Source organism: Triturus cristatus, chromosome 8 (assembly GCF_964204655.1).
Source record: "Triturus cristatus chromosome 8, aTriCri1.1, whole genome shotgun sequence".
NCBI lineage: Eukaryota > Metazoa > Chordata > Amphibia > Caudata > Salamandridae > Triturus > Triturus cristatus.
In genome coordinates this window covers 80819412-80838972 of record NC_140591.1, presented here as the reverse complement: position 1 = coordinate 80838972, position 19561 = coordinate 80819412, and the positions used below count along the sequence as shown (strand labels likewise).

At 44.4% G+C, this 19561-nt stretch overlaps 1 protein-coding gene across 2 annotated transcripts in view; it reads left to right on the top strand.

Moving 5' to 3' along the window:
- Positions 1-19561, top strand: part of CFAP91 (cilia and flagella associated protein 91) — a 587002-nt gene that overhangs the window by 487644 nt on the left and 79797 nt on the right. For both annotated transcript variants that reach the window (XM_085621057.1, XM_085621056.1), the window contains exon 15: positions 13595-13743. In XM_085621057.1, coding sequence (XP_085477183.1) covers positions 13595-13743 — 149 coding nt within the window. The remainder of the gene's footprint in view (positions 1-13594; positions 13744-19561) is intronic.

Sequence of the window (19561 nt, the reverse complement as noted above, 5' to 3'; positions counted from 1 at the left end):
AGTGTCGCATTAGCCATCCCTGGACACGTGTTTCGAGGTAGTTGCCTCTCGTCAGCAGGGAGTAGGTGAGTGTGTGGGGTTGCCACGTAGACTGCCAAAAAAGTATTATCAGGTAAAGTACCACTCATGGCGCGCAGGTGCTGGTCCTGGGTTCGTCAGCCCAATGGCACAAGGGAGCCTTAATACAAAAAATCCGATTGGCCGCACTCCGCTCGTCCTACCAGCATGTTACCCCAAGGAACTGTGGTCCATGTAGTGGCGACGGCGATTACGCCTGTGCCAAAAGTGTTCGAAGAAAGTAAGTGTCGCATTAGCCATCCCTGGACACGTGTTTCGAGGTAGTTGCCTCTCGTCAGCAGGGAGTAGGTGAGTGTGTGGGGTTGCCGCGTAGACTGCCAAAAAAGTATTATCAGGTAAAGTACCACTCATGGCGCGCAGGTGCTGGTCCGGGGCTCGTCAGCCCAATGGCTCAAGGGAGCCTTAATACAAAAAATCCGACTGGCCGCACTCCGCTCGTCCTACCAGCATGTTACCCCAAGGAACTGTGGTCCATTTAGTGGCGACGGCGATTACGCCTGTGCCAAAAGTGTTCGAAGGAAGTAAGTGTCGCATTAGCCATCCCTGGACACGTGGTTCGAGGTAGTTGCCTCTCGTCAGCAGGGAGTAGGTGAGTGTGTGGGGTTGCCGCGTAGACTGCCAAAAAAGTATTATCAGGTAAAGTACCACTCATGGCGCGCAGGTGCTGGTCCGGGGCTCGTCAGCCCAATGGCTCAAGGGAGCCTTAATACAAAAAATCCGATTGGCCGCACTCCGCTCGTCCTACCAGCATGTTACCCCAAGGAACTGTGGTCCATGTAGTGGCGACGGCGATTACGCCTGTGCCAAAAGTGTTCGAAGAAAGTAAGTGTCGCATTAGCCATCCCTGGACACGTGTTTCGAGGTAGTTGCCTCTCGTCAGCAGGGAGTAGGTGAGTGTGTGTGGTTGCCGCGTAGACTGCCAAAAAAGTATTATCAGGTAAAGTACCACTCATGGCGCGCAGGTGCTGGTCCGGGGCTCGTCAGCCCAATGGCTCAAGGGAGCCTTAATACAAAAAATCCGATTGGCCACACTCCGCTCGTCCTACCAGAATGTTACCCCAAGGAACTGTGGTCCATGTAGTGGCGACGGCGATTACGCCTGTGCCAAAAGTGTTCGAAGAAAGTAAGTGTCGCATTAGCCAGCCCTGGACACGTGTTTCGAGGTAGTTGCCTCTCGTCAGCAGGGAGTAGGTGAGTGTGTGGGGTTGCCGCGTAGACTGCCAAAAAAGTATTATCAGGTAAAGTACCACTCATGGCGCACAGGTGCTGGTCCGGGGCTCGTCAGCCCAATGGCTCAAGGGGGCCTTAATACAAAAAATCCGATTGGCCGCACTCCGCTCGTCCTACCAGCATGTTACCCCAAGGAACTGTGGTCCATGTAGTGGCGACGGCGATTACGCCTGTGCCAAAAGTGTTCGAAGAAAGTAAGTGTCGCATTAGCCATCCCTGGACATGTGTTTCGAGGTAGTTGCCTCTCGTCAGCAGGGAGTAGGTGAGTCTGTGGGGTTGCCGCGTAGACTGCCAAAAAAGTATTATCAGGTAAAGTACCACTCATGGCGCGCAGGTGCTGGTCCGGGGCTCGTCAGCCCAATGGCTCAAGGGAGGCTTAATACACAAAATCCGATTGGCCGCACTCCGCTCGTCCTACCAGCATGTTACCCCAAGGAACTGTGGTCCATGTAGTGGCGACGGCGATTACGCCTGTGCCAAAAGTGTTCGAAGAAAGTAAGTGTTGCATTAGCCAGCCCTGGACACGTGTTTCGAGGTAGTTGCCTCTCGTCAGCAGGGAGTAGGTGAGTGTGTGGGGTTGCCGCGTAGACTGCCAAAAAAGTATTATCAGGTAAAGTACCACTCATGGCGCGCAGGTGCTGGTCCAGGGCTCGTCAGCCCAATGGCTCAATGGAGCCTTAATACAAAAAATCTGATTGGCCGCACTCCGCTCGTCCTACCAGCATGTTACCCCAAGGAACTGTGGTCCATGTAGTGGCGACGGCGAGTACAATAATTATCAGTATGTCCCCACAACCATTTCGAAATGCATGACAGTCACAATTTAAGAAGACAGAAGATATTTGTTTCTCCTGATATCAATGATTAGCTAATAAAAGTGGATTCTCGGTCAGAAGCAGCACAGAATTTCAAATCCACAGCTACTACTATCCAAGCTGTGTCTCCAGATCAACATGAATAAATACACATCATAACCAGTACAGTGTTTACTGTATCTAGGAGCAAAGATAGACACTTTGAACAAAAGTGTGTAACCTTCGGAGGGGAGAGTATGTCCTATTCAAAAACAATGTATGGACCTGAGACATATCAACAGTCTTACCGCTCACTAAGTTGGCTCACTCCTGGGATCCAAGGCATCTTGCATATACATAGTATCAAACGCAAAGCTGCTCATGAAACCTCTCCAACAGTGCCTCATGGATCAGTGGTCTCAGAAAAGACAGAATTAGAAAGATACCTTACATTTCACAACACCTGTACTGGACTCTCTGGCATGGTGGTGCAAAAGTTGGAAATTGCTAGTCGGAGTTCCCTTTCAAAAGAAACCCCCTGTGTGGATCATAGTCACAGATGCCTCCCTGTCAAGGTAGGGTGCTCACATGCAACAGCTGACAACCCAAGGTCTATGGATAGACAGAGACAAGACTTATCACTTCAGTCTCCTAGAACTGAAGGCTGTATCCTTAGCACTCAAAGATTTCCTTATGTCTCTCTCATAGAAGGGTATAATGATTCAATCAGACAACACCACCACCATGCATTTTACAAACAAGCTGGGAGGAACAAGATCAACACAGTTATCTTTACAGGTTTAAGCCATGTGTCATTTGGCTCTGGACAGAGCTCTATCACTGATAGTGAAACATGTCACAGGGTTACAGAATCAAGAGGCAGATTTCCTCAGTAGACATCACGAGGAAAATCGTGAATGGCTACTAAAACAACAAAGTAGGAGAGGATATTTTTGCAGAATGGGGTACTCCATCTATAGACCTATTTGCCATGGCACAAAACAAAAACATGCCAAGACTTTGCACTTAGGGAGCCAGAACTTAAATCAGTGAACAATGCCCTTTTGATCAATTGGTCAATACTATTTGTCTAATATTTTCTGCCGATTCCACTCATATCAGCAGTAATAATAAAACTGCGGCGATCGGAGACAAACATTATTCTAATAGCACCAGATTGGCAGAGAAAATGGTGGTACCCTGACCGTCTTAAACTGTCTCTATTACACCACAACAAATTACTGGGCAGACCAAATCTTTGACCAAATTTCAGGGCCATATCCACCATCCAAGACTTCAGCCGCTTACTCGGCTGCTTGGTTACCTGTCTGCTCTGTGCCATAGCTACTAGGGGTTGAGCTCATAATAATTTATTGACTTTGAGGATTCATCCAGATAATGGTAGTCACGTAACTCAAATAATAATCTAAATTCTCACAGTCAGTACTGTTTTTAAAGAGTTGCATGCATTAAGCAAACCACTGCTGTAAGACAAGAAATAAGAATGAGATGAACTACCTGTTACAGCCACGTCTAGATGAATTGGAATTTGTGAACTTGGCATAAGTCATGAATCTAAACTCATAACATTGAATCAGCTGAGTTAGTGGAGTGACATAAATGTTGAACAGTGTAATTCTAAAGAACAAGCCTTGGGGACCCCAGGCAAGGTAGATTAGGGTCTTGAGACACGCCGAGTGATGTACACAGATTAAAACATGTCAGGCAATTAAGAGGCAGTCACAGCCAGCATACCACCCCTCACTCTCACAGCAAAGAACCTGTAAATTAGAGTTTTGTGCCAATGGCTGACAAATTTAAGAGAATCTGAACCCTCTCGGACACCTATATGTCTTAAATTATCTAAAGTAGCAGTCAGTGTTGATTCAGTGCTGTACAATAAATAGTAAATTAACTGATTAGAGTGCCAAATGATTCCAGGGAGCTAGTTACCTGAAAATTGATTTTGTTTCTAGAATTTTGATGGGGAGCTGGAGAAGTGATATTATGACAATAGATACTAGAAACTACTGGGTCAGCTGTAGATTTTTTGTAAAGAGGGCGGACAACATTTTTCCAGATTGAAAGGATGGTAACAGTGGAAAGAGAAAGGTTACACAGATCTTGAAAAGTCAATCTGATGACATAAGCTACAATATGTTTCACAGTGGAGTCCATGGCTAGCAAAAAGAAAGCAGATAAAGGGTTCCTCCTAGTCATTGAAGAGGAAGGTAAAGAAGTTGTGCACTTAGAGATGATTTTGTTCTTCAAGAATTGAGCTAGATTTTTACAGTGATTGAGAGGTTTCAATCGACATTTGACAGCACATTGGGTTGCCTAGTGAATTAAAAGTTTTAGAAATCTCTATTACTGGCAAATGATTTAATCCAAGAGGCATAACTCTGGCAGTGCAAAGTTGTATTTTATATCTAAGTAACCTCTGTACCAGGCTCTGTTAGCTTGTTGGCAGCGATATTTTAAATCACGCAAGTCTTGGGAGAATCAAGTGGCTGAAGACTTTTGATGTGGTCATTCAAAAGACTGCATAGGCATCAGGTGTTTAGTGACTGAAATCTAGAAATTAGTCATTTTTGCTGCTTTGGACATTGAGAAATGAAGAGAGGCCCTACTTTTCGGATGGAAGTCTCTAATTCAGGAGGGCTGAGTTTAGCCCGGCTCTTTTGGCCAGAGAGAGGTGTTGTCTTAGGTTGAAAGGGAGGCGGGAGGGGCCAGGTAAAAGGACATGTTAAAGTAATTGTATTATGTAGTGGCAGTGAATTGTGATTCTCCAGTATTGGGGTGTCTTTCATAGATTCACATGCTTGAATATTCCCCGTCGTCGAAGTGGGAGTCCCACGGTACATAACATAGCAATGTAGTAATAACATAAGCCTAATAGGCATAAAAGAAAGTAAAACCATAGAGTTTTTATGGATAGACAACTTGTCACATCTATAACATATTACTGTCATTATGTTTTAGTCCAAAATCCAGCCAATCAGGCGTCCGCACCCTCTAGAACCCTCTCCCCAGAGGCTCAGGCCCTCAGATTTTCTACCGCACTTCGTGTGATGGGAGTCTTCCTGAGCTTGCTCAGTTTTTCTTCTCATATCTCCTCAGAAGATTACCTCTATGATGTCTACATCCAAGAAATCCCTCTTCAGACCTTGTGGAAGTTTTGGTAAACTGAGGCTTCATTCTGAAGACCCTCACAAAAAATGTATTTATTGCTTATATCCTGAACATCAGGTAAAGGATTGTAAAATTTGTAGAAACTTTTCTCAGAAAACTTTAAAGGACAGAGAAGGGCGTCTCCTTCTGTGGCTACAGAAGTTGAAGAGTTCAGAAAATCCTCTTTCAGATGTGGAGAGTGTGTCTTCAATCAAAACTGCTCCCTCCTTGAAGAGAACAAGTGACTCTCAGAAGGTTTCTCCAAGACCTAAAGTGGTGAAGAAACATCATGTTGATAAGCCCACTACCCAACCTTCAACTTCAAAAGGGGTGATTTCCCCCCCCCCCCAAGAGTCTATCTGAATCCTTTACGCCCCGAGATCTGATTCTCAGGCGTCAAAGACTCCATCTGCGCAGTTTTTACCTCAGAAACTGCCTCTCTCGTCGACGAGCTCATCAACGCTTCCTCCGTCGACGAGAGCTGCCGTCGCCGCATCTACGTCGACGACTTCGACTTCTATGTCTATGAAGCCGGTTATGATCCTGTCGTCGGCGTCTTCACCATCGACGTTGGTATCTGTTAAGGTGAGACCCAATTCGTCTACAGTGCCTTTAACTTTGTCGACGACGGCAATCAAACATAGAAAAAAGCATACGTCGTCGGCGGTGGCTTCGTCGTCGGCGGTGGCTTCGTCGTCGACGGTGGCTTTGTCGTCGACGGGGGCTTTGTCGTCGACGGGGCTTTGTCGTCGACGGGGGCTTCGTCGTCGACGGTGGCTTCATCGTCGACGGTGGCTTTGTCGTCGACGGTGGCTTCGTCATCGACGGTAGCTTCGTCGTCGACGGTGGCTCATCGACGACTTTCATCGTCAGCAACAACGGCTACGACTCCATCTCAAGATCTGATACCACTAAGGGCTTCAAACTCTTTGCTTCAACGGCGACATTCCTCTTTGGATACCCTACTGCCAATAAAAGCTCCTTCTCAGCCTCCGGAGGTGCTATTTTCATCTGACGATGAGGAATCCGAGGATGATAGATTTTGGGCTGCTCGCAGTCCCTCTGAACTTCTAATAAAGTGTCAGGAATCTGATGAGGATGATGACGACTTTACAAGAGGACGATTTCTCTACTTGTGACACACACCCGGCTCCAGAACTTCCTATGGCACAACTGCCGTTAAGTCTTATTTCCAACCTTCAATATATGTTGGATGATTACAACCGCCGTTTTCCGAGTTCTGTGCAGACTTCTCCAACGCCGCAGATACCTCCACAGCCTTTTTCAAATAAGGAAACAGTGGTCACACCTACGTCGGCGACAAGAGTTCAACATCTTGCAGTTCCTCAAATCATAGAGGAAGACGTTGTCGACGAGCAGGATGATGACGGTGACAAAGAAGAAGGTGAGCTGGATGACGGTTCCCTTCTTTCTGAATGGTACAACTATCAAATACAAACGCCATCTCCTGCTGAGCCAGCTCCTTTGGATTCTCCACCGGTCGACTTTGGTGGTTTTCATTTGCTTATGGAAAGAGCAGCTAAAAGATTCCACCTTCCTATGACCACCAGGGAGGAGGATTGTTTCCTATATGATTTTAAGGATCAACCTCAAAAACAGGTCCGTTGCATTCCAATTATCGATTTTATCTGGCAAGAAGGCCTCAAGCTGATGCAAACTCCTAACTCCATTCCAGCTATCCTTCCTAGGATAGATACAAAATACAAAGCCCCTCCAAATTCTCCTGCTTTTCTAATTTTGCAAACAAAGCCTGATTCCATCATTACTCAGGCAGCTCAGCGTCGATCCAGAAACCCATCGTCTCCTTTGTCTGCACCACCAGATTGAGAAGGTCGACGCCTGGATGGTATAGGAAAGAAATTTTCAACTATGGCTGCGACTACAGTACGTGCGGCCAATTCTTTAGCGATCCGGGGCCGTTACGACCGCCAAATGTGGTCAGACATTTCATCCCTTATAGACCTTATCCCTGAAACATCTAGGCCAGAGGCATTAAAAATTCTCTAAGAGGGGGAAAGAATGTCCTCGGAAATTATTGATTGCACTATTGATGTATCCTCTACTGGCTTCCGTCTTTTGGCTGGTGCAGCAGTCCTCAGGCGTCAGGGCTGGTTACGGGCCACGTCTTTCCGTCAGGAGGTACAGACAAAAATACTGGACATGCCTTACGACGGTGAATCATTGTTTGGCCAGCATATAGACGATGCCCTTCAAACAATTAAAAAGGACACTGACACTGCTCCTGCTCTTGGGTCTTTGCAATTCAAAAAGCAACCTTTTCGAGGCGCAAGAGGTCGTGGTTTCTCTTCTTCCTTTCGAGGAAATTCAAATCAGTACAGACAAAGTCAAAACCGCTACTCCTCCCAGAATCAACAGTCATATAGGCAACAGCATTCTTCCACCTACAGGCAATACAGGGGAAAATCCTCTTATAGAGGAAAGGATTCCTCCAAGAAACAATGACTCTCACCACACACCGTCGCCAAATCCTCCCACTTTTTCAAAACTTGGAGGTCGAATCTCCCACTCCTACTCCAAATGGTCACAAATTACTACCGATCAATGGGTTCTAGATATTGTGCGCAGGGGACACGCATTGGAATTAGTAAAGATTCCTCCCAATACTCCACCAAGAGGTCCCCCTCCTGCTCACCTAAAAGAACTCTTGAATCAGCTGAAAATTTTATTAAGAAAGGGCGCGATCGAAGTGGTGCCAAAACTACAGAAGGGCAAGGGGTTCTATTCAAGGTTCGTCCTCATACAGAAAAAGTCGGGAGAATGGCGTACAATTTTGGATCTACGTGCTCTGAACAAATACATCAAGACACAAACTTTGTGCATGTTGTCCCTTCAAGAAGCACTCCCTTTTCTATCCCAATGAGAGTTTATGACAACTTTAGATCTTCAAGATGCTTAATTTCATCTTCCCATACTGCCGAGGCACAGAACATTTCTCAGATTCAGAGTGGCCGGAAAGGACTTCCAATTCAAGGTTCTGCCATTCGGCCTTCGTTCCGCTTCCCGAGTGTTTACAAAGGTCCTTGCACCGGTGGCAGCTTACCTTCGTCTACAAGGAGTGCAAATCTTTCTATACTTAGACGACTGCCTACTGAAGGCAAAGTAGTTCGAACTGGCATCCAAGCAAACTCTTTTATGCAGGTCCCTCTTCCAATCTCTGGGCCTCACATTAAACATGGAAAAATCTCAGTTTCTCCCGGCTCAAAACAGACTGTTCTTGGGAGCCATTCTAGATACCAGGCAAGAGAAAGCTTTTGTGTCGCACGAAAGACGTCAACGTCTTCGCAATCTAGCGACTTCTATCCATCTAAAAGAGTTTGTTTCTGTCCGACAGTTGAAATCTTTCCTAGGGATGTTGTCCTCGTGCATTCCTCTAGTCCCTCACTGCCGCCTGAAAATGAGACCTGTCCAGGAGGAATTGGACAAACAATGGTCTCAAGTCTCAGGAACTTTCAACGACTTAGTCAGAGTCACACATCGACTAAAAAGAGCTCTTTTATGGTGGACTCACAAAGAAAATATCTCCTCAGGACGTCCGTTTGTGACGGACACTCCACTATTCACCCTCACGACCGATGCATCTCTCGAGGGTTGGGGCGCCCACTTACAAGGACTGACTGTGAAAGGCAAGTGGTCCGAAAAACAAAAGACAAGACAAATCAACCTTTTAGAGTTACTGGCCATTTTTCTGGCTCTGAAAGCTTTCCGAACCATCATTCAAGGAAGCTCGGTGTTGATCCGTACGGACAACACAACGTGCATGCACTACATCAACAAACAGGGAGGCACAAGGTCCGTCTTGTTGTCCCTTCAGGCTCAACAAATTTGGAATTGGGCGATTCAACATCACATTGTCCTCACAGCAGTTCATGTTCCGGGAGCGTCGAACAATCTTGCGGATTCCCTAAGCAGATCGTCCACGACCAATCACGAATGGGAATTGCACCAACCCATTCTGGATCACATTTTACAACTATGGGGTCCCCCAAATCTGGATCTGTTCGCAACATATCTGAACCGCAAATGCCTGCCCTACGCAAGTTGGCTTCCCCAACCAAGGTCATGCGGGAATGCCTTTTTGATGAACTGGTTAAAAATATATGCTTACGCTTTTCCACCAATACCTCTAGTCCCCAAGGTTCTGCGGAAAATGAGGAAAGAACCCTGTCACATTATTCTGATAGCCCCCCGGTGGCCTCGACAAATCTGGTTCACGGAACAACTGCTCCTGTCGCAGTGCGACCCGATCATTCTTCGCCCTCTTCCAAATCTTTTGACCACGGAACACGGCCAAATTTGTCATCCCGATCCTGCATCTCTACGTTTAGCGGCTTGGAACCTGAGCACTATGAATTTGTAAATTTGGACATTCCTTTAGATTGCAGAGAAGTCTTCGCTAAGGCTAGAGCACCTTCAACGGTGAAAACATATAAACTCAAATGGAAAAGATTCTGTCTTTGGTGCAATGAAGCTCAAGTACATCCTATACATTCCAAGCCAAAACAACTTTTGCCTTTCTTTTTGCATCTAGCGAAATCAGGCCTCTCATTCTCTACCCTTAAGGTTTTCCTAGCAGCAATCTCACGATTCCGACAAGATGGCTCTAACTCACTTTACTCGTCAAGAGTAATTCAACAATTTTTTAAGGGTCTTTTTCGAATGTTTCCCCTGATGAGTCGGCCACCTCCACCTTGGCATCTAAACATTGTATTGGCACAGCTCATGAAACCACCATTTGAGCCAATCCATAAGGTCAGTCTCAAATATGTTACTTGGAAGTTTTCTCTACTCCTGGCTCTTACTTCCTCCCGCCGGGTTAGTGACTTGCAGGCATTTACTACTAAACCACCTTTTCTTCAATTTACTAAAGACTCTGTCCTGCTCCGCACCAATCCGGCCTTTATCCCCAAGGTGCCATCGGACTTCCACCTCAATGAGCCGGTTGTTTTAAAAACATTTTTTCCAAATCCTCAAACTCCCGCAGAGAAAACGCTTCATTCTTTGGATGTCAAGAGATGTCTCAAATTTTACCTTCAGAGAACAGCTACTATTCGTAAGAATGACCAACTCTTTGTGGCTTACGGGCAGATGCGACAGGGTCATCCGGTCACCAAACAAACCATAGCACGCTGGGTATCTTCTACTATTGCCTTTTGACATCAACAGGCGGGAAAACCGCTTACATCAAACGTTCTAGCGTATTCCACCAGGAAGGTTTCTTCTTCTACTGCGCTATTTGCTGGGGTGCCTCTTCAATACATCTGCAGAGCTGCAACACGGTCCAGCAGACACACCTTTACGAGACACTACTGTCTGGATGCTGCAGACAACACGGACACGGCCGTGGGACAGGCAGTCCTTCGTAATCTTTTTAAATAAGGTGAGCCTCTGATGCTTCCCTCCTCCTGTATACAAGGTACATTTATTATTTATTTATGTATATATTATATTTGATATGCCTATATTCTTTTCCACTTGGTATTGCTATTGCTTTGATTCTTATGTACCTTGTATTATTCTAATATCACTGCTCACTACTCTTATTCAAGCATGTGAATCTATGAAAGACACCCCAATATTATGTAGTGGCAGTGAATTGTGATTTCTCGTGTCAGTTTTGCTCCACTGTGGGAATAAACTGTAATTTGACCTTTGCACTATGCTAATAAACGTGTTAACGACTTAATAATAGTAGAGTTGATCTTAATACTTTTTTATTGGGCTACATATATTTTTCATAGTCTCCATATATTTATTTATCTAGGTCGAGGAAGATGTGGGTGGAACTATTAACAGATGGACTAAGCTATAGGGCCTGATTATGATCTTTGCGGATGGGATACTCTGCCACAAATGTGATGGCTATCCTGTCCGCCATATTAAGAGTTCCAAAGGACATCATTAAATTGTAATTTGGCGGACAGGATATCCGTCACGTTTGTGACTGAGTAACCCTGTCTGCCAAGATTGTAATCAGGCCCATAGAAATGTATAAGCAGTGAACCTAAAAAACAGCATAGCATACAACATGTATGGAGATACTCCGAGATCAACGTGCTTCGAACTACGGCTCACAGTTGTCCAGCTGCTATGTTCATAATGTAAAAAGAAAAGTGCCAACTGTGAGATACCTTCTCTTCGTTGGCCTGTAATATTTGCTGGATCACAAAACAATGGGGCAGCTGACAGCTAATCAGTCCTTATTTTTGGGGTTTATTTTTCTTATTTTAAGACAAGAGGGAGGATATTAATGCTCCCTTGACAATAGGGGTGAGAGTAATAAGCATCTCTGCACCCTTAGGCAGGGCCTGTAGGAAATACCCCGGTCCACTTAGTGAATTTAGTGGGAGGGGAGTAGGGTTACTACATTAATCCTGTCCTGCCCTTGGGCAAGACAGGAAAGTGGGGGGAAAATTCACCCCTTCCTAACCCTTATGCAGTGCCTTGGAGGTAGTAAGTAAGCTGTCCCACCTAGGACAAGGTGGAAGGCTAGCCTGTGGCTCGCCGATGCTATGGAGCGTTGGATTTCCCTGGCCTGGGGGTACTTAAAGCAAATCCACACCGGTACTTGCCAGGCCAGTTACTTTTTTGTATAACTCAATTTTATCATTTTTGCAAATGAAGCACATAATAGGGATGCATGACAGAACCCCCCATGCATTTACCACGCATGCCTTTACATCACAGTCACTACCCTGACTGTGACATTACCATGCATTCCTTTGCCCTGCAAGTCGTTACAACGACTTGCCTTAGTGGTGTGTTGGACCTTGGAATAGTATAATTTACTATTCCAACTTTGGTCTACGTGACAGTAGGGAAGGTGTTGGACTAAAAATCCAACACCAGTCCAATAACGCGCCTTCTAAAGCAAGTCGACTTGTGGAGTAAAGGAACACGTGGTAATGTCATATTTGGGGCAGTGGCTACATTGTAAAGGCAGGTCGTAGATCTGACTACGTGGTAAAGGATGTTTCCCACATAATACAGACCCTTTTAGTACAATAGTGATTGTTGCACAAGGAAACAGTACATTTATGAGTGCAGCTTCATCTTACATTATTCCCAAGCCAGTAGTATGCCCAGCACTTCCCCAGATCCTAGCATACTTTTGTGGACATCACTGTGCCTGATAAATCGGTTGCTCCATTTTGGCATACCAGTCTATGCCCGGCCACCATTCAGCTAGGGTAGATGGGGGGGCTTCTATCTACGGGAATGTCTCTCTTAGCAATCAGTATGGCTACCCCCACCATTATCCGTTCGGTGCGGGGGCTACCCAAGTCCTCCAGGATTCCAAAAAAGCCAACTCTCAGTGTTAAGTCTACCACTTTGCCCAAGACCTGGGATAGTTGTAGAGTTTTGTGAAACTGTGAGTCGGCTAAGGAGAAATGTTGTTGCACGTGTTAAAAGGAGCAAAGATGTCCACCATGCTGTGGCTTGGTTCAGAAGATGACCAGGAATAGGGCTGTCGTAGAGCAACCCCATGGTGTTATCCAAACCTACTTAGGGACCTCGAATCTGGGGAACCGAGTTCGAGTCTCGGCAATAACGCTGAACATCTTGTGATTCTGGGCAAATCACTTAATCTCCCCGTGCCTAACAAAAATGAATGTGTCCTCACGTAACGCAACTGGTGCTATGTAAAGCGCTCTGATACCCAATACCTTTGGGTCAAGTTCACGCTATATAAAACTTTGTAAAATAAAACAAAATAAAAAAATACCCGTGTGAGTTCTAGATGGTAGGCCAGATCATTCCACCCTCAGGTCAGCAAATTATTTAACTTGGTATTGTTTGGTCGAATATGCACTATAATTGCTGTGCTTATGGCTTTCACTTGTAATGATGTGTCCCTCGAGGTTGGTGCTAAGTGCCCAAGAGGGACAAAGTTATTAAGAGTGCAAAATGGTATTTCCTATGGATTGATGTGTCAATTTTAACATGTGAGTTGTGACTGTAATCTACTGCGTTCATATGTTGAAGGCTTTCTTTCAATTAGATGCAGATCTTGTATGTTCACATGTGGGAACAAAAATGAATTGGATGTCAGGAAATACGTAATGAAACAATATTGATGGTTTATAGGCCTGAAAAAATTGCACTGTAATTTATAGTTTAAACATATAAAGCACTGAAGATGTATCCGCCTGGATATCCTTAATGGTGATTCGCAGTGTTATGCAAATCAAGATTGATTATAACCTTATTCTGTAGAATCCAATAGGATATTCTGTTTTTGCTGATACCCATTCCCTGACCCAGTGTCTTACCTTCTTTAGGTCGTAAGAGTGCACCAGAGCACAGTCGACACGTATCTGGAGGACATTATCCTGAGTGCCACAGACAGCACGGCTGATGAACAGGCTCGAGAAGAAATTCAGAAGATGGCTGAGGAGATCAATGACATTGCTTATGAAATGGAGACTCGGTATGTGTACAGAAATAGGGTATCCCATTGATTTGCTCATTCAGCCCCTGAATCCATGGGGCTTTAATTTTAAGTAATTTGAAGTCCTGTACAGCCAGGCTTTGGGAATGAGGTAAGGTAATCCAGAAAAGAGTGATCTTTTGCAGTGACAAGAACACTTGGCAATTTTCTTATGCCAGTAACACAGTACATAGAGGCAGATTATGGGGTGAACTCCATGAAAGGGTAAATTTTATCCAAGCCTTTACAAAAAGACAAGTTTATGGGTAAGATACAGTTGGGGGATAAGAAGACGACCTCTTCAGTGTTACAAAAGGAGATTATAATGTATAACTTAACAAAAGTATTGAAAAACTGTTTTTGCAGAAAGTAAAGTGTGATGTGCCTAATGTAAGTGATCTTAGAATAGACATATATTGTTGTTTGGCGATAATGGGGTCCTTCTGGGAAAGAATGGTAAAGCGCATGTAAAACATATTACTACCCACAATGGAAACTGGAATCAGTAATCACAATTAGTATACTTCCTTTTAAATCAGTAACCACCAGTATGGATCTATTACACCTAGTTTGAGGTGCTGTAAAAGTAATACGTTGGAAACATTCTGAGGGTGCCTCGGCCTTCGTGACCTTTCAGCAGCTCCTTTATCCCTCAGCATGGCCTGTGCACGTATCCAGATCCTTCCTGTACCCCACATCTGTGATTGGATTTTCTTAGTTTTTTTTTTGGTTTAGCTCATTATCTCTGTTTAGCACTTTATCCATTGCCTGGTCTGCTGTGACCTGTACACTGTCCGTTGGTGGGGGTAAGGAATTCATAATGACACCTGTGAGGTTTTAAAGGCCTTCTGAAGTGTATGATGAATTAATATATCACCAGCCAGTTGGAAATGTTACTCTGCTTTTTATGCTGCTACCGCCAAATTCTTCTCCAGCAGTTTGTTCTATCACATCACACAACAATGCCTATCAGCATATGCTGCTTAGCAATTACACTAGGTAAAAGCATAGAGTTCACATAAGAGTTTTTAAAATTAAACTATAGGGAGTTTTCCAAACAGTTGTTCATCCTTGCTAGGAAATAGGCAAGGGCATTATTATTAAAATAACTGCTTTTCCATCTTGTTAAATTGTGATGCTGGCCTTGGAGACTGCCCACAATTCCAAGTTAAGTCTCTTTGTGTAAGCTCCTGTCCCTTTGTAGAGCACCCAGGAGGTTCCTGCAGATTAAGTGGTCACTCTGTGTTAAACGGAAAACCAAGGAGGTCCATCTGGGTCCTCTGGACCTGAAGTTGCCTCTGAATGATTGACTGTTTCCTCTTACAATAATAAGTAGCGTGAACAGTCTTGGTTCCCATGCAGGGGATCTTCATTTATAGTCTTAAGCAGTGAACTGTTGTGTGGGACCTAGAAGCACTTTCACAGAATACGTGCATTTTACTTTTTTTCTCCAAAAAGTCACATTTTCACTGCAAAACTTTTTTTTTAAACAGACTAATGCAGGAAAGAAGTCACTTTAAAATCAGCAAATGGCAGTATTTAAAGAAAGTGGCCAGAAAACTATAAACCGTTTCAATGGAGGAGTGAGAGAAAACAATGGTGTAAAAAGAGAACAATGTAGTTAAATAGACTGTAGCCTACAGAGGCTGGAAAACTGGCTCTGCCTATTTAAGAAAGGTCACCCGTCTAATATCCTTTCATGCCCTACCAATGGCAGTTAGGTCATTTCTTTTTACCTGTCCTGGTGATACGATCCTGGAGCACAGCGTCTAACCTTTTTCCTTTTTTCTCTCTGGAAACCTTTCAAACCCTTCAAAAACTAACTTTACGTCTTTAGGGGGAGAGTATTTGTTTTCAGTTTTCTGACAGAAATTAAACATTTTTTCCTTCACAAAATGCCATCCTATGGGAGATGTAGACCCTCACCATGTGTACAATATTTGTTTTTCCAATTCTCATCTTCCAGAAGTCTGTCCATTCTGTTAAAAAATGCCCAAGAGGACTTTATAGAACAGAGAAAAGATGAACCTGTCACCTGCTCAGCTTTCAAAATGCCTTCTCTATGCTCCAGGCGCATCCATCCCAAGTTTCTACTTTGCCTGCTTCTCCAGTGGCCCTGACATCACCATAGCCTATAGATCCATTCCCATATTGTCTTATACCCCCTACCGCTGCGATAGGGTTATATTCTAGGATATCATCAACACCTAGGAAAGGATCTTGCTTTTTGATAAAGCATTCAAGAAGTCCACACTCTCTGTGTCGTCATCATTCCAGATTAATACATTCAAGGCCTTCATAAACCCCTCCCCGCTGGTCCTGCCCAACGTTCCATACAAAAGTGTCAGTTTTAAAGGTTTGAGAGTATTTTCCAGCCTTTACTGAGTCCCCTCCTGCTACAGTTTCACCAATTGACGACATAACAGCATTTAATAAGGCACTCGTCAGAGGACATAGGAAGCTAAGTATTCCAGTCTTGACAACTCAACCCAGTACATCTGTCAAGTTTCCAAGTGAAGACAGATGGAATATCCAGGAAGTACTTCACAAGTGGTTTCAGTACAGGTGATCAGGCTCTTCTGATGTGGCTGACAACGGTGGTCACAGGATAGTTTTATGTTATTCTTCTTGGGTATGCTTTACTAGATTGAATCCAGAGGCTCAACCAAGAATTTTAAATCTACCTTTCTCTGGTAACACTCCTTTTGGGCCCCACGTGGGTGATGGAATGCAGTGTATGTAGGAAACTTGCGAGGCATTGGGTTTGGAGAAGAAGAGTACCCAAATATCAGAGTATTCATTGCCCTCAATGGCCACAGCGGTGCCATCAGGCATTCCAAAAGGCGCACCTATTCCAGAACAGTCTGCATCAAGGCTGCACACTGCTGCTTGCTGGCGCTAGCTATCTGCTTCTCAAAAGTACAGCAACATAACATAATGAAAGATTAACCATGCTTCTCTGAGCAGGCTGCAGACACTGAATTGTGACCAGATATGTGAGCTGCAGGCCATTTGGTAAGCTCCTAATTAAAGATTTTGGTGATTATGTAGACACTGACATGGTCTAGAAAAGAAGGAATTCCATCATTGTCTTTATTTTATTCACCATAATGTCTATATCTACAATTACACTTATTCATATACTCTGCTCTAAAACCAAGCTTTAATATAGTAATAAAGCCTTTTTAAATTATAGCGTGCAATTCTTGTGTGTTTGCATTCTTCAATAAATAATATGTATTCCTGACGGTCTCTTGTAGGATTGGTTGCTACCTGATACACAATATTGTTGACCCCAGCCTGTCTGTTTCTGCTGCTCAAGTTGGTAAATAGGTTGAAACCTATGCTTGTCTAAGAGTCAAGGTGTATCTACTGAGCCATATTTACAGACGGACCTGTACAAACATATCAGTCATACTGCTAAAGACAACACAGGCCGTCTGATTTCATCCTTGGTGGGGGTCATTGGCAATATGGCCTGAATGCCCAACTGCAGATGAAACCTGTGGAACAGTGGCTGGAAGATCAGGGGTGCTATATTCAGGCAATCGCGGATACAGTCTGACTCTCTCACTGGCTGAAATTCAATCTCTTTTTCTGGTGCAACCAAGAATAATCTTATGAAAGAGTTCCCCTTTCATCAAGGCATTTCAACTGTAACTATTGGGATAGTGTCTTATGTTCTGGTTTGGGGAGCTCTCATAAGTATTCTTCAAACACAAGGAAAATGGTCAGAGAAAGAGAAGATCTATTGTATCATCCTGCTAGAGTGGCTCTCAAGTCTTTTCTTCCAAGCATCAAGACGAATTCTGGTGGTACAGACTGGCAACACAGTATACGTATTATCTCAACGCAGATTAGGGAGGGTTAAAATCCAGAATTCTCTCAAAGCACAAATTATATGAAAATGCCTGATTGAGAGGAACTTGAAAATCCCCATAGTCTACCTTCCTTGTGCCAAAAATGTGAAAGCGAACTCTCTCAGCAGGGCATTTTATAAAAATCACAAATGGGTACTGTAGGAAAGTGCCAATTTTGACATGGTTAGCCCCTACTTTTAGCCTGAAACATGATGTTATTTTGACTGAAAGTGCACTGGGTCCCTGCCAACCGGCTCCCCAGTGTCAGAGCTCTTTCCCAAAACGGTACAACAATTGGCACATCTTCAGCAATCCCTGAAAGTCCCTAGTAAATGGTACCCCTGGTACCTAGGGCATTGGGACTGAAGAGGTTCCACTAGGGCTGCAGCACAAATTGTGCCACCCTTGGTACCCCCCACCAAGATCAATCAAACTGGCATTGCAGACTGTGTGTCTTGGTGCAGAGAATACTGAAGATTCGACATGGCACACATTAAAAAAAGAAGAAAAAAGACATGGCACACATCCCTGTGTGCCATGTCCACAGACTCCACATGAGATATAGGTTAATCACCCCTACTGCAGGAGTTATTGCCCTAAGGCAGGATGCACTATACCACATGTGTGGTCAGTCTTATCTACCTGAGCAGATACGACCCTACAATATCTAAGTCCATTCTTAAATATTGTAAGTGCCCAGGGAAACCACAGACAGTACATGGGCTGGACACCCATCGTTATGAGTTCCAAAGCACCATGATGACTTCAGTCTACCCTGGAATGTTTGGTACCAAACATCTCATCTTAATAAATCCACTCCAATGCCAGTGTTGGATTTATTAATAAATTTATTTTATTTATTATTTATTTTTTCAATTTGTAGGGCGCAACAGCTACCCAAAAAGGGTTTCCCGGCGCCTAGAAACAGCTAGTTAGATGACAGGAGAAAGGGTATTGGCTATTGAGAATTATTGTTCAAATAGCCAGGTCTTGACATGCTTTCTAAACTTGGCATAATTTTCCTCCTTTCGGATGAAGGGAGGGAGCGTGTTCCAGAGGGATGGTCCCAGATGGGCGAAAGATCTGCCCCCTACTCTCGCCCGTTTGAATCTTGGCACACAGAAAAAGGCTGCCGACTGCGACCGAAGGTTACGCTTGGGAGTGTAGGGGTGGGCTAGGGCTAAAAGATATTTGGGAGCCGTACCCGCTTTAATTCTGAACATAAAGTTCAGAGCTTTAAAGCGGATTCTGTTTTCAACCCTAAGCCAGTGGAGTTCCCGACGGTGAAACGAAACTCCAGAGTTTTTAGGAATATTACACAAAAGACGAACTGCTGCATTTTGTACCAATTGTAGTCGGCCGACTACTGGTTTATTGGCGCCCAGATACAAGATGTTGCCGTAGTCAAGCCTCGATGTTATGAGAGCATTGACTACGGTCTTCTGCGTGGAAAGAGGCAGTATCCAGAGGATTTTCCTCAGCCATTTGACTATGGTGAGGCATAGACCAGTAACTTTACTGGCCTGTAGGTTCATGGAAAGGGAGTTGTCCAAAATAAATCCCAGATTCCGAGCATGGGTCACCGGGGTAGGAAGAGCTCCCATCTGGTCAGGCCAATGTAAGGGATTCCACAGATCTTGATGTTTTCCCAAAACCAGAATCTCTGTCTTGTCCCCATTAAGTTTTAATTGGTTTCTCGTCATCCAATTCAGGATGTTTAGGAGTCCTGCTTTGAGTAGAGAGGGGGAGTTAGGACAGGATTCGGATAGGGAGAAAATGATTTGGGAGTCGTCGGTATAGCTCATAAGAGTGAGACCAGATTGTTCAACAAGGTCGGCCAGGGGTCTGAGGTATAAATTAAAAAACAGAGGACTAAGAATAGACCCCTGAGGCACTCCATGGGGTGCCAACAGGGTATCCGAAGAGGCTCGTGAAGAGGCAATTTGGAAGGTTCGATT